Source organism: Nicrophorus vespilloides, unplaced genomic scaffold (assembly GCF_001412225.1).
Source record: "Nicrophorus vespilloides isolate i.1.1-1 unplaced genomic scaffold, Nicve_v1.0, whole genome shotgun sequence".
In the NCBI taxonomy this organism is placed as follows: Eukaryota; Metazoa; Arthropoda; class Insecta; order Coleoptera; family Silphidae; genus Nicrophorus; species Nicrophorus vespilloides.
In genome coordinates this window covers 43,546-58,216 of record NW_017097198.1, presented here as the reverse complement: position 1 = coordinate 58,216, position 14,671 = coordinate 43,546, and the positions used below count along the sequence as shown (strand labels likewise).

The following is a 14,671-nucleotide window of genomic DNA, read 5'->3' as shown; positions in this document are numbered from 1 at the left end:
CCCCCCCTATGTTTCTTTTTTCAACCCTCATGAAGGATTTTGATTTTGGCGCGATGTTGTTTGTGATCAAGGGCGGCGGATATCCGGTTCACGGAAACGCGTTGAGGGACGGCGGATTCTTCCGTTTTTCTCCCCCTTTATTTATTATTGTTTTCATTTTTGTTTTCGTCAAAGAGCAGACGATCTGCACGTATTTTTATCCTGCGCGTCACGCGCCGCGCGCTTCATCTTTGCGTCACGCTGACTAAGCCATCCGATTATATTTCGAACGGTTTTTCTCTTCTCTTCTCTCTTTTGTTAAAGCCAAATTACGTTCATTCTTTTTCTTCACTAATTACAATGAACCATTCAAAACAAACGAATCGCAAATTATTTAACGGAAATGTTAAGTAGGCGCCGCTTATCGTTTGCATTTGCATTGTAAATTATCGGATAATTTACGCGTTCCGTTTACCTAATTTTGATAATAATTTAAAAAAAAAACAGTACAATCAAGACAAACAGTACACTAGAAAATTCACTCGAAGTTCAGTTACTCAGTCACGCTTCATTTAACTTTCAATTTACGAATCGGAAATGAACGTTTTCGTTTAAATCCTAAATTGCATCTTCAATGATCGATTTAATTACTTAAAACATTTCAAATATTGCTATTTATGTTTTAATTGCAAACAGTTAGATTTGTCCAATTATCTTTCAATACTGTTTTCTTTGTTTGAACATCAATTCTTAACATATTTTTATTCTTGACAAATTTCTTCATCTTGATCTTGATGAATCGTTTATTTTCTTTTTAGGAATTGTTTATATTGTTGTTGCGCCACTCTTTTGCTCTCGATTTTGTTGATGATATTTATACTATTAATCTTTCCATTTTTAGAAGAAATAAATTCGTATGCAGAACTGCGGTTTTTATTTCCAAAGAAAAAAGAAAAGAAATCCAGATGCCGTGCCGGATCATTTGTTTTTAAATTTTGTTTTAATTTGATTTTTAATTTGTTTTTTTTTTCGTAATTGCAGCGGCAATTTTGCAAGAGAGCGATATATTCATGGACGCGCTGACCGCATCGGCGACTGCGAAGAAGGAGCCGAAGAAGAGGAAGAGGAGACCGAGCGCGTCGAAGGACAGCTCACCGCCGCCTTCGGAGCCGACGTCTCCTACGAACTTGAAGGCTATAACTCCAGCCAACTTCTATCAGGATACGTTGGCGGAGGGCGAGAGTGCCATGGAGGCTGACGAGGAGAAGAGTAACAACGATGACGGGGAGCGCCGCGCCGAGATTCCCGATACCCCGGCGGAGCCGGACGAGGAGGACGAAGTAAGAGAGACGACGAAGACTGATGCGAACGGTTTGAAGGGGGTGCTGTCGTACGCGAAACGGAAAGGACCCAAGAGGTCGATCCGTTGGAAGGCGGATGCGGATCTGGTCGAGGTGCAGTACTTCGAGCTGGACGAGACGGAGCGCGTGAACGTGATGAAGCCGTTCATGGATATGGCGCGCATGGAGATGAGCAGCGAGCGTGAGGCGCTTCGGTCGAGGAAGCTGCCCAACGAGGACAACATGGAAGCGCAGTTGCCGTACAGGCCGATGATGGAGCTCGAGCTGGCCGATCTCACCGTGGTGCTCGGCTCGAAGAGTTTGGAGAAGGAGATCCAGTTCGCGCGAGAGAAACGCGTCCTTCAGGCGATCTACTTCAACAACCGCATCCCCGATTCGGCGACAGAGCCGGACGTCGAGACGCACGCGATGGTCAACCCCATAATCATCCCGCTCGAGGATCCGGACAATCCGGATCAGGACAACCCGATACAACCGTGGCCCGAAGCGAAAGGCTCCCCACCGCACGTACCCAACCTTCCGCCGATCTTCACGAACATGGGCGGAGGAGGACCCGGAGGACCACCGTTCATGGGAATGCCCGGCCCACCGGGTCCCGGATTCCCACCCAACAACATGCCACCGAACATGCCGCCGTTCGGTCCGGGCGGTTTCATGCCGCCACCGAACCTCATCCGACCGCCGAACCCGGATTGGAACGGTATGCCACCGCCGGGTCATCCGCCACCGGATATGATGAACGGTCCGCCGAACATGTTCGACAACTTCGGAGGACCGCCGCCGCCGGATAACGGCTTCGGCGGAGGACCACCCTTCAACGGACCACCCATGTTCAACAACTTCAACAATATGCGAGGCCGTGGAGGATTCCGAAGAGGCGGCAACGGTCCGTGGTTACGGATGGCCGGTCCCGGGCCCAACCCCGGCAACTGGAACAACAACAGGGGTGGCGGTGGTCCGAATCGTGGTGGTGGAGGCGGCGGCGGCGGCGGCGGAGGTCGTTTCTGTATGAACGTGAAGAAGCACGGATTCTGCCGGAATCGCGACAACTGCCACTTCGTTCATCCCAACTAGTACACGCTCCGAACATCGGAACGCACTAGTAGAGTAATTCAAAGATGATAATAAGTAAAACGTATTGTGATATATCGCGTGTAGCTTGAAAACAGCGTGCAATAAATTGTAAATAATACAAAAGTGGTGGGACATTGTCGCGTTGCGACAAGAATTGTTGGATGAGATGAACGAAGAAGGTGGTGTTTAAGGAAGGACACATTCGAATACAGAAGCGGTCGTGTACAGTGTATTGTATGTGTGTGTGGTGTTTCTTTGATAAGGATGCCCGCAATTAGCGGGAAGCGACCGACAATTCGTCGGCAGTCGAGCAGCGAGAGCCGTCGCATCGGGACAATTTTACATTTCTTTTCCCCCCTTTTCGAGTTTCCACGCGATTCAAACCTTCCCCCCAAATAAAAACAAAAACATTACTAGTTGATAGTTTAACGAGAAAGTTAAGAGAAAGAAAAAGTGTGAATTTTATATAAGGTATGAAGCAAGTTTTCTAAAACAAACAAATTAATTGAATCATTATTATATATTTTCTTTTCTATATATATATATATATTTATATAGAGTGTCGTATATAGATATATAATTGTTGTACAATTTGTAAGTTTATGTATATATATATACTACGATTATTATTATTACTGCTATTACAATTATTAATATTATTATTTACGGAATAATCTCACATTAATTATATACATTCATTGATTACGTTACGATTTTTCTGTGTCGAGAAACAACAATTTCAGTGGGAAATTGTCCACTGCATAATTATATATATATATATATACACAAACATATATATATATATGTGTGTATCATAATGATGACGATTGATTGATTTTCTTTTTTTTTTCCATTAATTTTGTTACATGATTTGATTGTGTTAATTTATTATTACGATTTTGTTTCGTTCGAAACAAATGTGTTTAAATAAATGCAGATATCATAATTTTTCCACCGATCATCGGAACACCGAACTTTCGCAGTCTCTCATTTATTTCCCGATCAAACCCAATTTATTTCATCCTGTTTTACTAGACTTGTATATTTACATTGTTTGTAATAAAGGTAAGTTGTTGATTGTCAGATTATTTATTGCACAAATGGGTTTCAAAATTTCATTTCATTTTGAAATTGTTACTCTGTTATCTAATCTAGTTTGCTTTTGTCAAACTCATTGACATATAAATAGTAAACTAATATGTGTATCTTATTAGAAAATAATAAATTTTTAACTTTCTTTATTAACCCAAGTTTCTGTTGATTTCCAATCGATTCTAATATTTAATATTATTTTATTATAATTAAACTGAAATTAGCGCTTATTACGAACTATTAACAAATATAATTTGTTATTTTTCTCATTTTGATAAGATTAAAACAAAAAATGTGATAAAAACAGCGTTACGAAATCCAAGTTGCGTGTTCGAGCGCTGCACGTATGTTAACTCATCATTATAGTTTCCGTTCCCAATGACAACGAACAAAAAAAACAATTTGTTTTATTGTTTCGTCCTACAAACAAGTTACGTCGCCTTGACCACCAGCAACTCTTTGATAGTCTTGCGTTTTCGTTGTTCCGCGCGCACTCTGGATCTTATTCTGGCGTCCTGTTAGATCATCTACGATACATTTTATTTAACCTTTGCTTTGTCCGTGTCCTTTAGTTTTGCGGTAGCGACAAACAAAACAACAAGCGCATTCTATCAAAAACTGCAATTGCGCTATTCCTGTCCCACTTTCAATGCAAATCACTTGTTAAAGCAAATATTAACATACATTATTTTCTCTTTCACGACGCGTTCATTCTTCAAACGAAATCGAAAGTAATCCGAGCACTTTCTTTTTCTATATCGGAGAAAGTCGACGATGTAAAAAAAATAAAACTTTATTGATATATTTATTATATAACTACTCTTTTTTTTTTCACTTTTACAATAGATTACTTTGTAAATTTGCAAGCAAAATATTTCACGGTGATTTTAATGTATTTACGTCAGAGTTTTTCATGCATTTAGATAACATTGTCTCAAAGACGTAAATTCTACAACACATTTTGAAGTAATTCTCTAATACTTGTTTACCAAGATAAATGGGTTTTTCGCGAAACCGCAAATTGGGATTTCCAAATCTAATTGGAATCAGAAAAAAAAAATAGAAGAATATTTGATAGCTTATCAACGTCGTATATATTTTGTTTCTGTTCGCGTTTTAATTGTAGCAAGAAACAAAAGCGTAATTGTAAATAAATCGAGTTGGCCAAGGATAAATTGAAACATTTGAATCGGTGCCAAAGGCAACTAGAACGTAGTTGGAGCTCATAACGATTGTTTGTCGTAAATCAATAGCCACCTATTTTTATATATATATAAAAAGGAAAAAAAAACGTTGCGTTGCGGTTTAAACGGAATTCATTTAATAAGCTTAATTATATGATTGCAATGGAAATTTTCGCATTTTCCTTTTGGCATGTAAAAGATTTATCTATTTCTTTAGCATTAGAATCAGTTTTTAATTATGCTGCGAATATGTTTTAGTGCAAAAGGTCAAGGAACTTTTTAGATTTGTTTGTTTTCTTTTGTAGGTCAGGATGATTCTCTCGCTGTAAGATAGATTACATAAGTAAAGCGTTGAAACGTATCGTTAGATTGTAGATGTTCCTTTTTAACAGGTGGAAGGACAAAGGTTGTTGCCTCTGAGGGTATATATTTTATAGTAATTTAAAGTGTAGTTGTTGTTGCCACGTTGCGTAAATTGCGCGCGCAAAGATCATCTGTGTTCTGTTTAGCAGCAGAATGAAAAGGCACGATTAGAAACGAGGTTTCGTCGTTGTTGTAATTCAGTTTGATTCAGTTGCTTGCAGTTTGCAGTGGTAGAGAGAACGCGAGTGTTGCGAGTCAAACATGCTCCAACAAATCAGGTGACTTTGAAAAGCAAGCGAGTTTATTTTTATTTTCCCTACTCATAATGTCATTCATTTGTATCGTGAACACGTTAATGGGCTTTCTGTTCCGCGCTCATACTTTTTCTTTTCATTGCAGATAGTCCGTCAATCTAATAAGACTATGCAGAAGTGGTTTTTCCTTGAGGACCCGAACAACGCCAACATAAGGAGAGGAAGAGGTGACTCTCAAGAGCACAGCATCTCCAGCACCATGTCCCAATACTATCCCAGAAACTGGCTGTTCCGTGTCAGGGTGCCAGAGCTGAGGCCTGGTGAGGTGGTGTGTGTCTCAGGAAGCCCCCCGGAATTGGGATCCTGGGCACCTGACAAGGTGGTGCCTCTCCAGCAGGAAGACGACTCTGAGATCTGGTCAGCTGTTGTCGAGATCCCCAACAGGGTGGCGGTGAATTACAGATATTGCGTGTGCATCGTCGTCGAGCTGGGGCTCCAATCGATCGTGCGAAATTGGGAATCCAATCTGACGCCGAGGCGAATCGAAGCGCAGGATTCGTCGCCGAACTCGAGCGCCGAACCCGAACTCTACGGCGACTACAAAACGAATCTGCGAATCGACAAGGGTTGGCTGAACAAGGAAACCACCGTGCAGATCAAACTGACCAAAGATCCAATAACAATCTGGCTACCGAAATACGTAAATCGCAACATCTTCATCAAAGTCACGCCTGTCAACATCCTGCAGCACAGCACCAATATCCCCAAGACCATGTCTGAAGCTCTTGAGGAGTCCTTAAGCACTGACACGCAAGACATCATAGAGATGCCCAAACATGCAATGACAGAAGTGGCTGATCTGAATGCGCTCGATCCCGGTTTCCATGTCCAGGATCAATTTGGTGAAGAGTACAAGGAAGGTGCGATGCTTATCTTCCAGTCCACAGTTCTCTTTCCCCAAACAACTGCATTCTTAGTTGACTTGTACGTGTACAGTTCGAGGTTCTCTGAGGGAGATCCCCCATACCATGCAGGCTTCAGTTACATATTGCCAAGCTCGTTGAGAGGTTCCGAAGGAAACATGGTCTTGCCCATAACAAGTACCAAGCACAGACCAATGGGTGAGCTCCGATTGGAGTACATTGTGATCAAGCCATTGCCAGGGGTGAAGTGCGATTTGAGTTTAACCTATGCAAGGCATTGGAAGGAGACCAGGCAAGGGTTGGATGTAGGTCACAGGGGCGCTGGAAACAGTTTCAAGGAGGATATGAAGAATTGCGCTGAAGTTAGAGAAAACACCATCGCCAGTCTGAAGACGGCCATTGACCATGGAGCGGATTTCGTCGAGTTCGACGTCCAGTTGAGCAAAGACATGGTACCCATCATCTATCACGACTTCCACGTTTGCATATCGATGAAACGTAAGAAGGAGCTGCACGAAACCGACATGCTCGAGATACCCATCAAGGATCTAACTTTTGAGCAGTTAAGATTGTTGAAGGTAATTGTAATTAAAACTATATAATTAAATGTAAATTTCATAAAATCATTTATTTTCTTTTGAATTATGTGAAAGAAGTTCATGTGATTGTTTTCAGGTTTATCATTTATCCGAGGGTAAATCGAAGAATCCGCGTTTCTTCGATGAAGATCTGGAGGAGCACCAGCCGTTCCCGACGTTGCAGCACGCCTTTGAAGTGTTGAATCCTCATGTCGGCTTCAACATTGAGATCAAGTGGACCATGCAGAGGTTGGACGACAGTTACGAGCTGTACCATCCGACCGATTTGAACCTGTATTTGGATACGATACTGGAGGTCGTCCTGAAGCACGCAGGAGGCAGGAGGATCATCTTCTCGTGCTTCAATCCAGATATATGTTCGATGATCAGGATGAAGCAGAACAAGTATCCGGTGATGTTCCTCACGCAAGGCGAAACATCCAAATGGCCAAAGTACAAAGATCCCAGGTGCTGGGACATCAAGAGAGCCGTGGCTTACGCTAACATGGTCGAAATCTTAGGCGTTAACGTGCACACGGAGGATATCCTGCGAGAACCTGAATTCGTAAGCTTTAACTAATTAGATACAACGAAGAACTGTTGATTTCTATTGTTTGTGTGGTTCAGGTGAAAATGGCTCGAGAAGCCAATCTAGTCATCTTCTGCTGGGGCGACGACAACGCCGATCCCGCCACGATCAAGTACCTGAAGGAGTTGGGCATGCACGGAGTGATCTACGACAAGATCGATCAGTACTCGTCCAAAGAGGTGAAGGAAAGCATCTTCATGGTGGAAGCTCGAGAATCGCAGAAGGATCTTCTCAGGTTGGCCGCCGCCAATGCGGACGTCCCAATGTCACCGCCAGTTCTACCTATAATCAAGGAGCGCATCCTCGACGTGGAGAAGGCACGAGCCTGCATGGATCAAGTATCTACCGCCACCTCTCTTCAGAGCCTGGAAAGCACCCTATCCGATTACCAGAAAAACGGCTCCAAACATTAACATCTATAATTAATTAATTAATTTAAAATATCCGCAAGAAAGAGTGCAATTTTGAGTCTATACTCAAATGAACGATATTCAAGCGCATTGATATTAAATTAAGACAAGACTTTTACCTCAATTTCGATACGATAACAAAAATATGGGTGATTTTTATGCAATAACGCTTTATTAAATAACGATACTGGCTCTTGCCTCTGGATGCAATTCTATTTTTTTTTCAAATACAAAATGAAATTTAAATAAATTTGAACAAAATTCGAACAAAGAATATACTTTTCTTCAAAAGAAAAACAATAACGTTTGCTTAATTCTTTTTTTTTTACCCTAAATTGTGTTCGGATTAACTAACACTTGAAAAGAGAAACAATTTTAACAAACTCGTCTCTATTGAAACCTTTGAATTATTTGTAAGAAAAAAAAAATGAAATGAGAATGGCCTTATTAGAAAATGTAAGGTATAAATATGCAGAATTGTATTTCCTCATTATTCGTGAATTCTTAATTTAAAGGTTTCTTATGCTTGATACGAATTGAATCGTACTGTTTGTATGAAATTAAACTTCCAGAGATGCGATGTACAAGATAAATTCCCCACATGATTGTGATTGTAGCTAAAGCGAATGTGATTTATATAATTTATATTAATTATTCTTAACAATAACAAGCCATGACGATAGACCTTAACCAAAAAAAAAAAATGAGTTTTACCATGACAACGACAGTCGTACAGACTCCATCGCCATGGTTACGTAAACAATAAGTGATTTAAATGATTGGAAGGGTACGTTAATAAAACAAGTGTAAACTAAAAATAATATTTTGATTTGTTTCATTTTTTGTTTTGAAAAAAAATAATAATCCATATTCTCTTACGATGTAATTAATTTATTATCAACTTGAAAGTTTGCACATTCAATAAAGTTTACACCAGTTGATTGTTTTCAATTATCATTGGATTAGATTAAAACCTAACGAGAAAATTAGATTTTATTAGAAACACAAAAGAAATGTTGTCCCAAGTAAACAAAAATATTTATTTTTTAAGTCTTCAAAAATAATACAGAAAGATGTAGTTTATATAAAATATATATAAAAAAAAAAATTATTAATAATATTTATATAACAAATAAATAATTGTGTGAAGCGCAGCGGTCGTTATAAATCGAATGTAACTTTTTTACTGCACCCCTGTTCGTTCAATCCGTTGATCAAATTCGACTCGAACTTCTGCAACATTTTATTGACCCTCGCGAAAAGCAGCTTCGCGTTATCGTCGACTGCATCCACCGTCGGTCTCAGATTGTTGAGACCTTCGTAGATCTGATTCATAACTAAACCGACCTCCGTTTTGCTCATGATCTTTGCTTTCTTCTCCTTCTTGGCGCTATTTGTTAGAATATTCTCTAGTTCTTGTAGAAAGTTAGTTTTGTACGGAGATAGATTAACTTGGATCGTCTCGGATTCCTTCATCACTCTAATGTGCGATTCCAATTCTTCCTTCCTCTTCTCCGTTTCAACCAATTGGTTTCTGGTTTCCATGAAGCGTTGCTCCCAGTTATCCTTTGCAGCTGAAAGCCGCTCCTCGGCCATGGATAGTTTCATTCTTAATTCATCGTTTTCTTGCTCGTTGATCATGGAACACATGGAGTTGCGTTCGTTGTTCAGCGTCAAAGCCCTCAGTCGCTCCACTTCAGCTCTCAACTCTCTGATTAACTTGTCGTTGGGAGTCTCGTTGATTCGAGCCCTATTCACTATAGATCTCGCCTGACACGCGTATCTCAGCGTCGCCAAAGTCTCGTCGATGTTGCTAGAAGCTGGCGTTATTGTGGCCAACATCGCCGTCAGCGAATTCCCACCCAGACTCTCTCTCAAAAGCCAGGTCAAAACCGATTCCCTGTACGGTATAAATTGCGTCGACTTCTTGTTTTCAGCCAAAGCAGAGATCACTTTTCCTAATGTGAGCAGCGATTTATTGATGCTGACTCCCTGCTTGATCCTCTCCTCGTTGTTCATGGCATTCGAAATCCTCTCGCTACCCGCCAAATCCACCAAACTGATCTTGCTCCTCCTCGACGAACTACCCTCCTTCGATCCTTCGGATAAGCAAACCTCAATTTGGAAAATACTGTGCGACCGTGAAGACTTCTCGTTCATCGCCGTCGCAGCCGTCGCCCGATTCTTGTTCCCCAACAGCAGCCAGCTTCGCAACTCCTTGTAAGATTTCACATTGTGCACGCTCAAGTCCACCACGTACGGACCCCAAACCGGATGCTCCCTCACTTTCAGAGGCGTTTTATTCGTCGTCTGCTCCGACAGCAGATCGTGAATCTTCTCGTTGTAAATCTCGTAGTAACTCACCTCCACCGAAGCAGGACACTCCAGCACAGAAACCCTATCGAACAGTTCTTTGCAGAATCTTGGCGTTATTCCCGCGTTCACGTCAATGTCAATAACATCTCCAGTATTCTGTCCCATCATACTGTAACTCTTCCCCGAACCAGTCTGTCCGTATGCAAACAAACATGCATTGTATCCCCTGAACGCACTCTCCAGCAATGGCATACCCATTGTCTGGTAGACTTCCTCTTGACCGCAGTAAATATCATTGTGCTCGTCGCAAGACCAAAACACGTGATCATACTGAAAGATGTGATCAAGATTCGTCTGGTTTCCTATCACATTCGATCTAATAATGATTTCCTGATCCTCCACTGTTACAGCATCAGAGACACTCACGCAGGCCAGTTCTCTTGCATTCATCGGTCTCACCCTCACAGCCACTGTCAGATTTCTCTCTTGGTCAAATTTCTCTCGACTGCTCAGTCTCTTTGGGACTGACACTGGGGTTTCCATGGTGACCTTATTGAAACATTCTGGAGTCTGTGCGAGCGCTTGCTGTTGCCTTACTCTTCGCGGGGTGGCGTACAGGTTCCTCGGCGTGTGTGGAGCTGATAAAGCCATCGTATCTTGCTAATTTTTTTGCCTTTTTTCTACTTTGCAACAAACTGAGGTATTTTTTTTGAAATCAACTGATATTTAAATGTTCCAACCGTCATTTGACAGATGCTCGTCGCGCATGACATCCCGCCAATCCAATTATAGCATGAAGTTAGCATAGTAGTTCAAATAAAACTTCAACAATAAACAAACAGTAGTTCAAATATTAACAGAATAATTCAAACTTTAAACAATTTCAACAGCTTTATTCTTATTATACAAGAATAGATATTTCTAAAATTTAAATTAACGCGAATTCATAAAGATTATTCATAGAAATAGAAAAATTCGATATAAATTAAGGATGAAGTTAGCTAGATTTGATACTGGTAACGTCATCGAACTTTAATTAAACGTCATCCCCATCGAAAATGTTTTATAACCCTATTTATTAAATAATTCTAAATTAATCTATTTAACAATTTCCGTTTTGAGAGATACAACAATGTGGGCCGATACTCTTTTAATCGTTTTCATCTCGATTTGCACGGCGCTTCTGGGCGAGGGTTTAACGTGGCTTCTGGTGTACAGGACCGAAAAATATCAGAAATTGAAGAACGAAGTGGAGAAGCAGAGCAAGAAACGTAAGTCTCTATCAGAAGTTATGAATTAAACTGATGTTGGTTTTCGATTTTGCAGTGGAGAAGCGCAAAGAGGCTCACGGAGAGTCCTTGGATAAGCAGCACAAGAAGAAGATTGAGCGAGAGGAGGAGAGGTTGAAGAACAACAATAAGGATTTGTCTTTTGTTAAAATGAAATCTATGTTTGCCATCGGTTTTGCTTTCACTGCCCTTTTGAGTATGTTCAATAGCATGTAAGTTTTTTTAAGATCATGTGATTGTAACCTAATTATTTAAATTGGATTTGGTTTTTAGTTTTGATGGAAGGGTTGTAGCTAAATTGCCTTTCATGCCGATATCGTGGATCCAGGGTCTGAGCCACAGAAACTTGTCCGGAGAGGATTACAGTGAATGCTCGTTCATCTTCCTCTACATTTTATGTACAATGTCGATCAGGCAGAACATCCAAAAGATGTTGGGATTCGCACCGTCGCGCGCCGCCTCCAAACAGGGCAACAGCCTCTTCGGTCCAGGCCCCGGCCAGTTCAAATAAGAGAGAGAAAATATGGATGAGCAACGTTTTTAATTAGGCGGTAATTTCTTTCTTTTCTTCTTCTCCTCGCAGGACGTCGAGTTTGTAATGATATTATCCGCGCATGTTTTCGATTTTTATTTATAAATAATTTAAATCCATTGGAAAATAAACAATTTTTCTAAACTATGTTGGACTCGAACATTGGCTTGTCGACTATGAGTCGGTCGAATCCTAGTCTGGTCAAGTCTATCGTTTGGAAGCCTCCGTCCAAGATCAACTCGGAAACGGCTCTTCCTACAGCAGGAGCCTGCTGTATTCCGTGACCGCTGAATCCTGTGGCCATGTAGAGGTTGTGGTAGTAGGGATGTGGACCGATGATGCCGTTCTCGTCGTAACAATTGTAATCGTAATATCCGCCCCAGGCGTTTTTCACCTTTAATCATTTAATTGTTAATATGATGATTGGAAGCAGTTATTTGGAACTTACTTTAAGGCTGTTGAATGCAGGTACTCTGTGCGCCAAGATCGGCCAAACCCTTTCATCGAAGAACTGATGATCTACATCCAAGTTTTCGATGCTCGGCTCTTCGTGGGCTTCCGGCGATAATCCGCACAAGAACGTTCCACCTAATCCGTCCCTCCTGAAGTAAGTTCCCGTGTAGTCGATGGTCAGTGGAGTGTTAATTCCGGGCATTTCGTTGCTCTGACACTCGAAGTGGTACACGTATCTCTTCCTCTTCTCCACCGGCAAAGGTATAGAAAGCATTCCCGGTCCAGTGCCGATGCGCGCTTTCCTCGCGATCTCTCCGGAATCTCCGCCACCGGCGATGATCGCGTAAGCGAATTTGATGTGGTTCAATTCACCGTCAGCCGTTTTGACCTTAAATCTGAGGATTTTTCAACTTGGAAAACAATTAGGGGGAAAAAACCTCCACTCACCACAATCTCGTCCAAACCCTCGTACTCGCCCATATCGATACCCTCAACGTAAATATCGTCGCGGTTTTCGAACGTGAAATCGACGACTTCGCCGCTTATGTAATTCGCGCCCAGATCCATCGCTCCGCGTCTCATCAAGCAGAGGAACGACCACGGATCGAACCATCCCTCCTTCTCCAAACCCAAACAGCCCAACTCGACATCATCGACATTCAAAAACGGGAATCTCTTCTTCAGCGCTTCCTTCCCCAGAAGCGTGTTGACGGCTCCCAGTTCCTTCTGCAGCTTGTAATTGTCCATCAGCTGACCGGCGCCCTGCTCGCTGGCCATCATCAAATACCCATTCGGAGTGAAGTAAACATCTGCATCTTCTCCGAACCGCTTCTTCAGAGTTCGCATGAATTCGGCGCCGAACAGTGACATGTGAATGTTCTCTGGCAAAGAGAACTGCTGTCTCAGTCCTCCCATTGAGAGCACGGTTGAACATTTTGAATACTGAAATACATAAATATATATTTTAATTTATCAACCTTATCAATTTGGGTCATTCTTACAGACAGATCCTTCTCTATGACCACGAGATTGAGCCCCTTAAGACCCGTTTTCTCTTTGATCCAGTAGGCTATGGACGAACCCACGGCTCCGCCACCTATGATCACGATGTCCGCGTGAGGCGGAAGGGTTTTCAAGGGCATGTACGGTCCCCTTTCCTCCTCCCTCTTCAGCGGATTTACGATTTTCTTCATGTCATCGCCGAGGATTCGCCACGTTCTGCTGAAGGGATGCTCGTGTTTCCTGAATTGTACTTTGTTCGTGTGCAGGAACCTCCTCAGCAAGCCTCCTTGATTGCAAACGCTCGAAATTTTTTGGAACAACATCTCTTTGCACTCTCTCGAACTCAACTGTAGCGTCAATTAGTTGTTATCATTGCTCAATAATCAATACAACATTTATATGATAAACAATTTTTCTTATCCTAATTGGTACATGCTCAGCAGATATCACTAATAGGTTATGGCAAATGTCATCAAGGTTCAAATGTTTCATACGTCGGTGATAGTTTGGTTGCATACTTTCAGCAACTATTTTTTTGAATTATCACAATTTAAACTTTTCAAATAATTAAAAAGTCTTAATCTTATTAATAACAATATTAAAAGAATAAATTAACAATTATACTCGAGTACTATTATATATAATAGCTTTTGTTTTCTTAAACTTAAAAATTAAATACTGAAATTTCCTTATTTTTGTTTGAGTATAAAATCAATTTTAAAGTACTTGTAAACTTATGCCTAATATAAACCAAAATCCTCGAATGCAGAGTTCTTAATTTGCAATACAAATATATAACAATACATGTTCTAACTTTCAAAAAGTTGGTATTGCGGAGAAAGTGACGCCATTTGAAGACGAAAAGTTGTGCAAAGTAACTCCTCCACAGAACGAAAGTTTCCTGCAAGTTTCTACAAGATAATTACTTGTAAGTGACGAAATATCAATTTATATTTAATCCTTTCAACAAATTTCGCTATATTGTACATGTAATTCACAGAAATAGCGCGGATATCCTTTAAATGTGATACATGTAAAGTTGTGGAAAATTTGAACCCATAATGCATTGCGTGTTCTCTTTGCTCTCATTGGTTGAATTTACAAATTCAGCAATCTGATTGGCTCGTTTGAAATATCCATTTTTAACTGAAAATAGTTTTCGGTGCCTTCTTCTGTTAACCTTCAACATCATATAAAACTGACTATTTCTGAAAACAGTTTTAGTCTCATTATAGAAATGTATGATATCAAGTTCAGTATTAGTATTAGTGT

The 14,671-nt window shown here is 40.9% G+C and overlaps 5 protein-coding genes across 8 annotated transcripts in view; 3 read left to right on the top strand and 2 right to left on the bottom strand.

Moving 5' to 3' along the window:
- LOC108559380 (serine/threonine-protein phosphatase 1 regulatory subunit 10-like) overlaps positions 1–2,435 on the top strand; it is an 8,079-nt gene extending 5,644 nt beyond the window's left edge. For both annotated transcript variants that reach the window (XM_017916640.1, XM_017916639.1), the window contains exon 5: positions 1,021–2,435. In XM_017916640.1, the coding sequence (XP_017772129.1) occupies positions 1,021–2,414 (1,394 nt within the window). In that variant the 3' untranslated portion in view covers positions 2,415–2,435. The remainder of the gene's footprint in view (positions 1–1,020) is intronic.
- A 374-nt stretch (positions 2,436–2,809) lies between these two features.
- LOC108559381 (glycerophosphocholine phosphodiesterase GPCPD1-like) lies at positions 2,810–8,107 on the top strand. 3 transcript variants are annotated; one of them, XM_017916643.1, is made up of 4 exons: positions 2,810–2,885; positions 5,453–6,808; positions 6,906–7,373; positions 7,436–8,107. In XM_017916643.1, the coding sequence occupies exons 2-4, from the start codon at positions 5,477–5,479 to the stop codon at positions 7,808–7,810; spliced, it is 2,175 nt and encodes a 724-aa protein (XP_017772132.1). In that variant the 5' UTR covers positions 2,810–2,885; positions 5,453–5,476; the 3' UTR covers positions 7,811–8,107. The 3 variants fall into 3 exon arrangements, with proteins under 3 accessions (XP_017772132.1, XP_017772133.1, XP_017772131.1); XM_017916644.1 differs by lacking the exon at positions 2,810–2,885 and adding an exon at positions 5,168–5,331 and having other exon boundaries at positions 5,457–6,808; XM_017916642.1 differs by lacking the exon at positions 2,810–2,885 and adding an exon at positions 5,168–5,331.
- Positions 8,108–8,897: 790 nt separating this feature from the next.
- LOC108559382 (kinesin-like protein KIF14) lies at positions 8,898–10,895 on the bottom strand. The gene has a single exon (XM_017916645.1). The coding sequence runs from the start codon at positions 10,772–10,774 to the stop codon at positions 8,969–8,971; it is 1,806 nt and encodes a 601-aa protein (XP_017772134.1). The 5' UTR covers positions 10,775–10,895; the 3' UTR covers positions 8,898–8,968.
- A 276-nt stretch (positions 10,896–11,171) lies between these two features.
- Positions 11,172–12,091, top strand: LOC108559389 (transmembrane and coiled-coil domain-containing protein 1). Its single transcript, XM_017916657.1, has 3 exons — positions 11,172–11,394; positions 11,450–11,624; positions 11,686–12,091. Exons 1-3 carry the CDS (start codon positions 11,256–11,258, stop codon positions 11,921–11,923), a joined length of 552 nt encoding a protein of 183 aa, XP_017772146.1. The 5' UTR covers positions 11,172–11,255; the 3' UTR covers positions 11,924–12,091.
- Positions 12,026–13,866, bottom strand: LOC108559388 (FAD-dependent oxidoreductase domain-containing protein 1-like). The gene is made up of 4 exons (XM_017916656.1): positions 13,399–13,866; positions 12,845–13,339; positions 12,393–12,785; positions 12,026–12,338 (listed from the first exon to the last, which is right to left on the bottom strand). The coding sequence occupies exons 1-4, from the start codon at positions 13,720–13,722 to the stop codon at positions 12,084–12,086; spliced, it is 1,467 nt and encodes a 488-aa protein (XP_017772145.1). The 5' UTR covers positions 13,723–13,866; the 3' UTR covers positions 12,026–12,083.
- Positions 13,867–14,671: the final 805 nt, after the last annotated feature.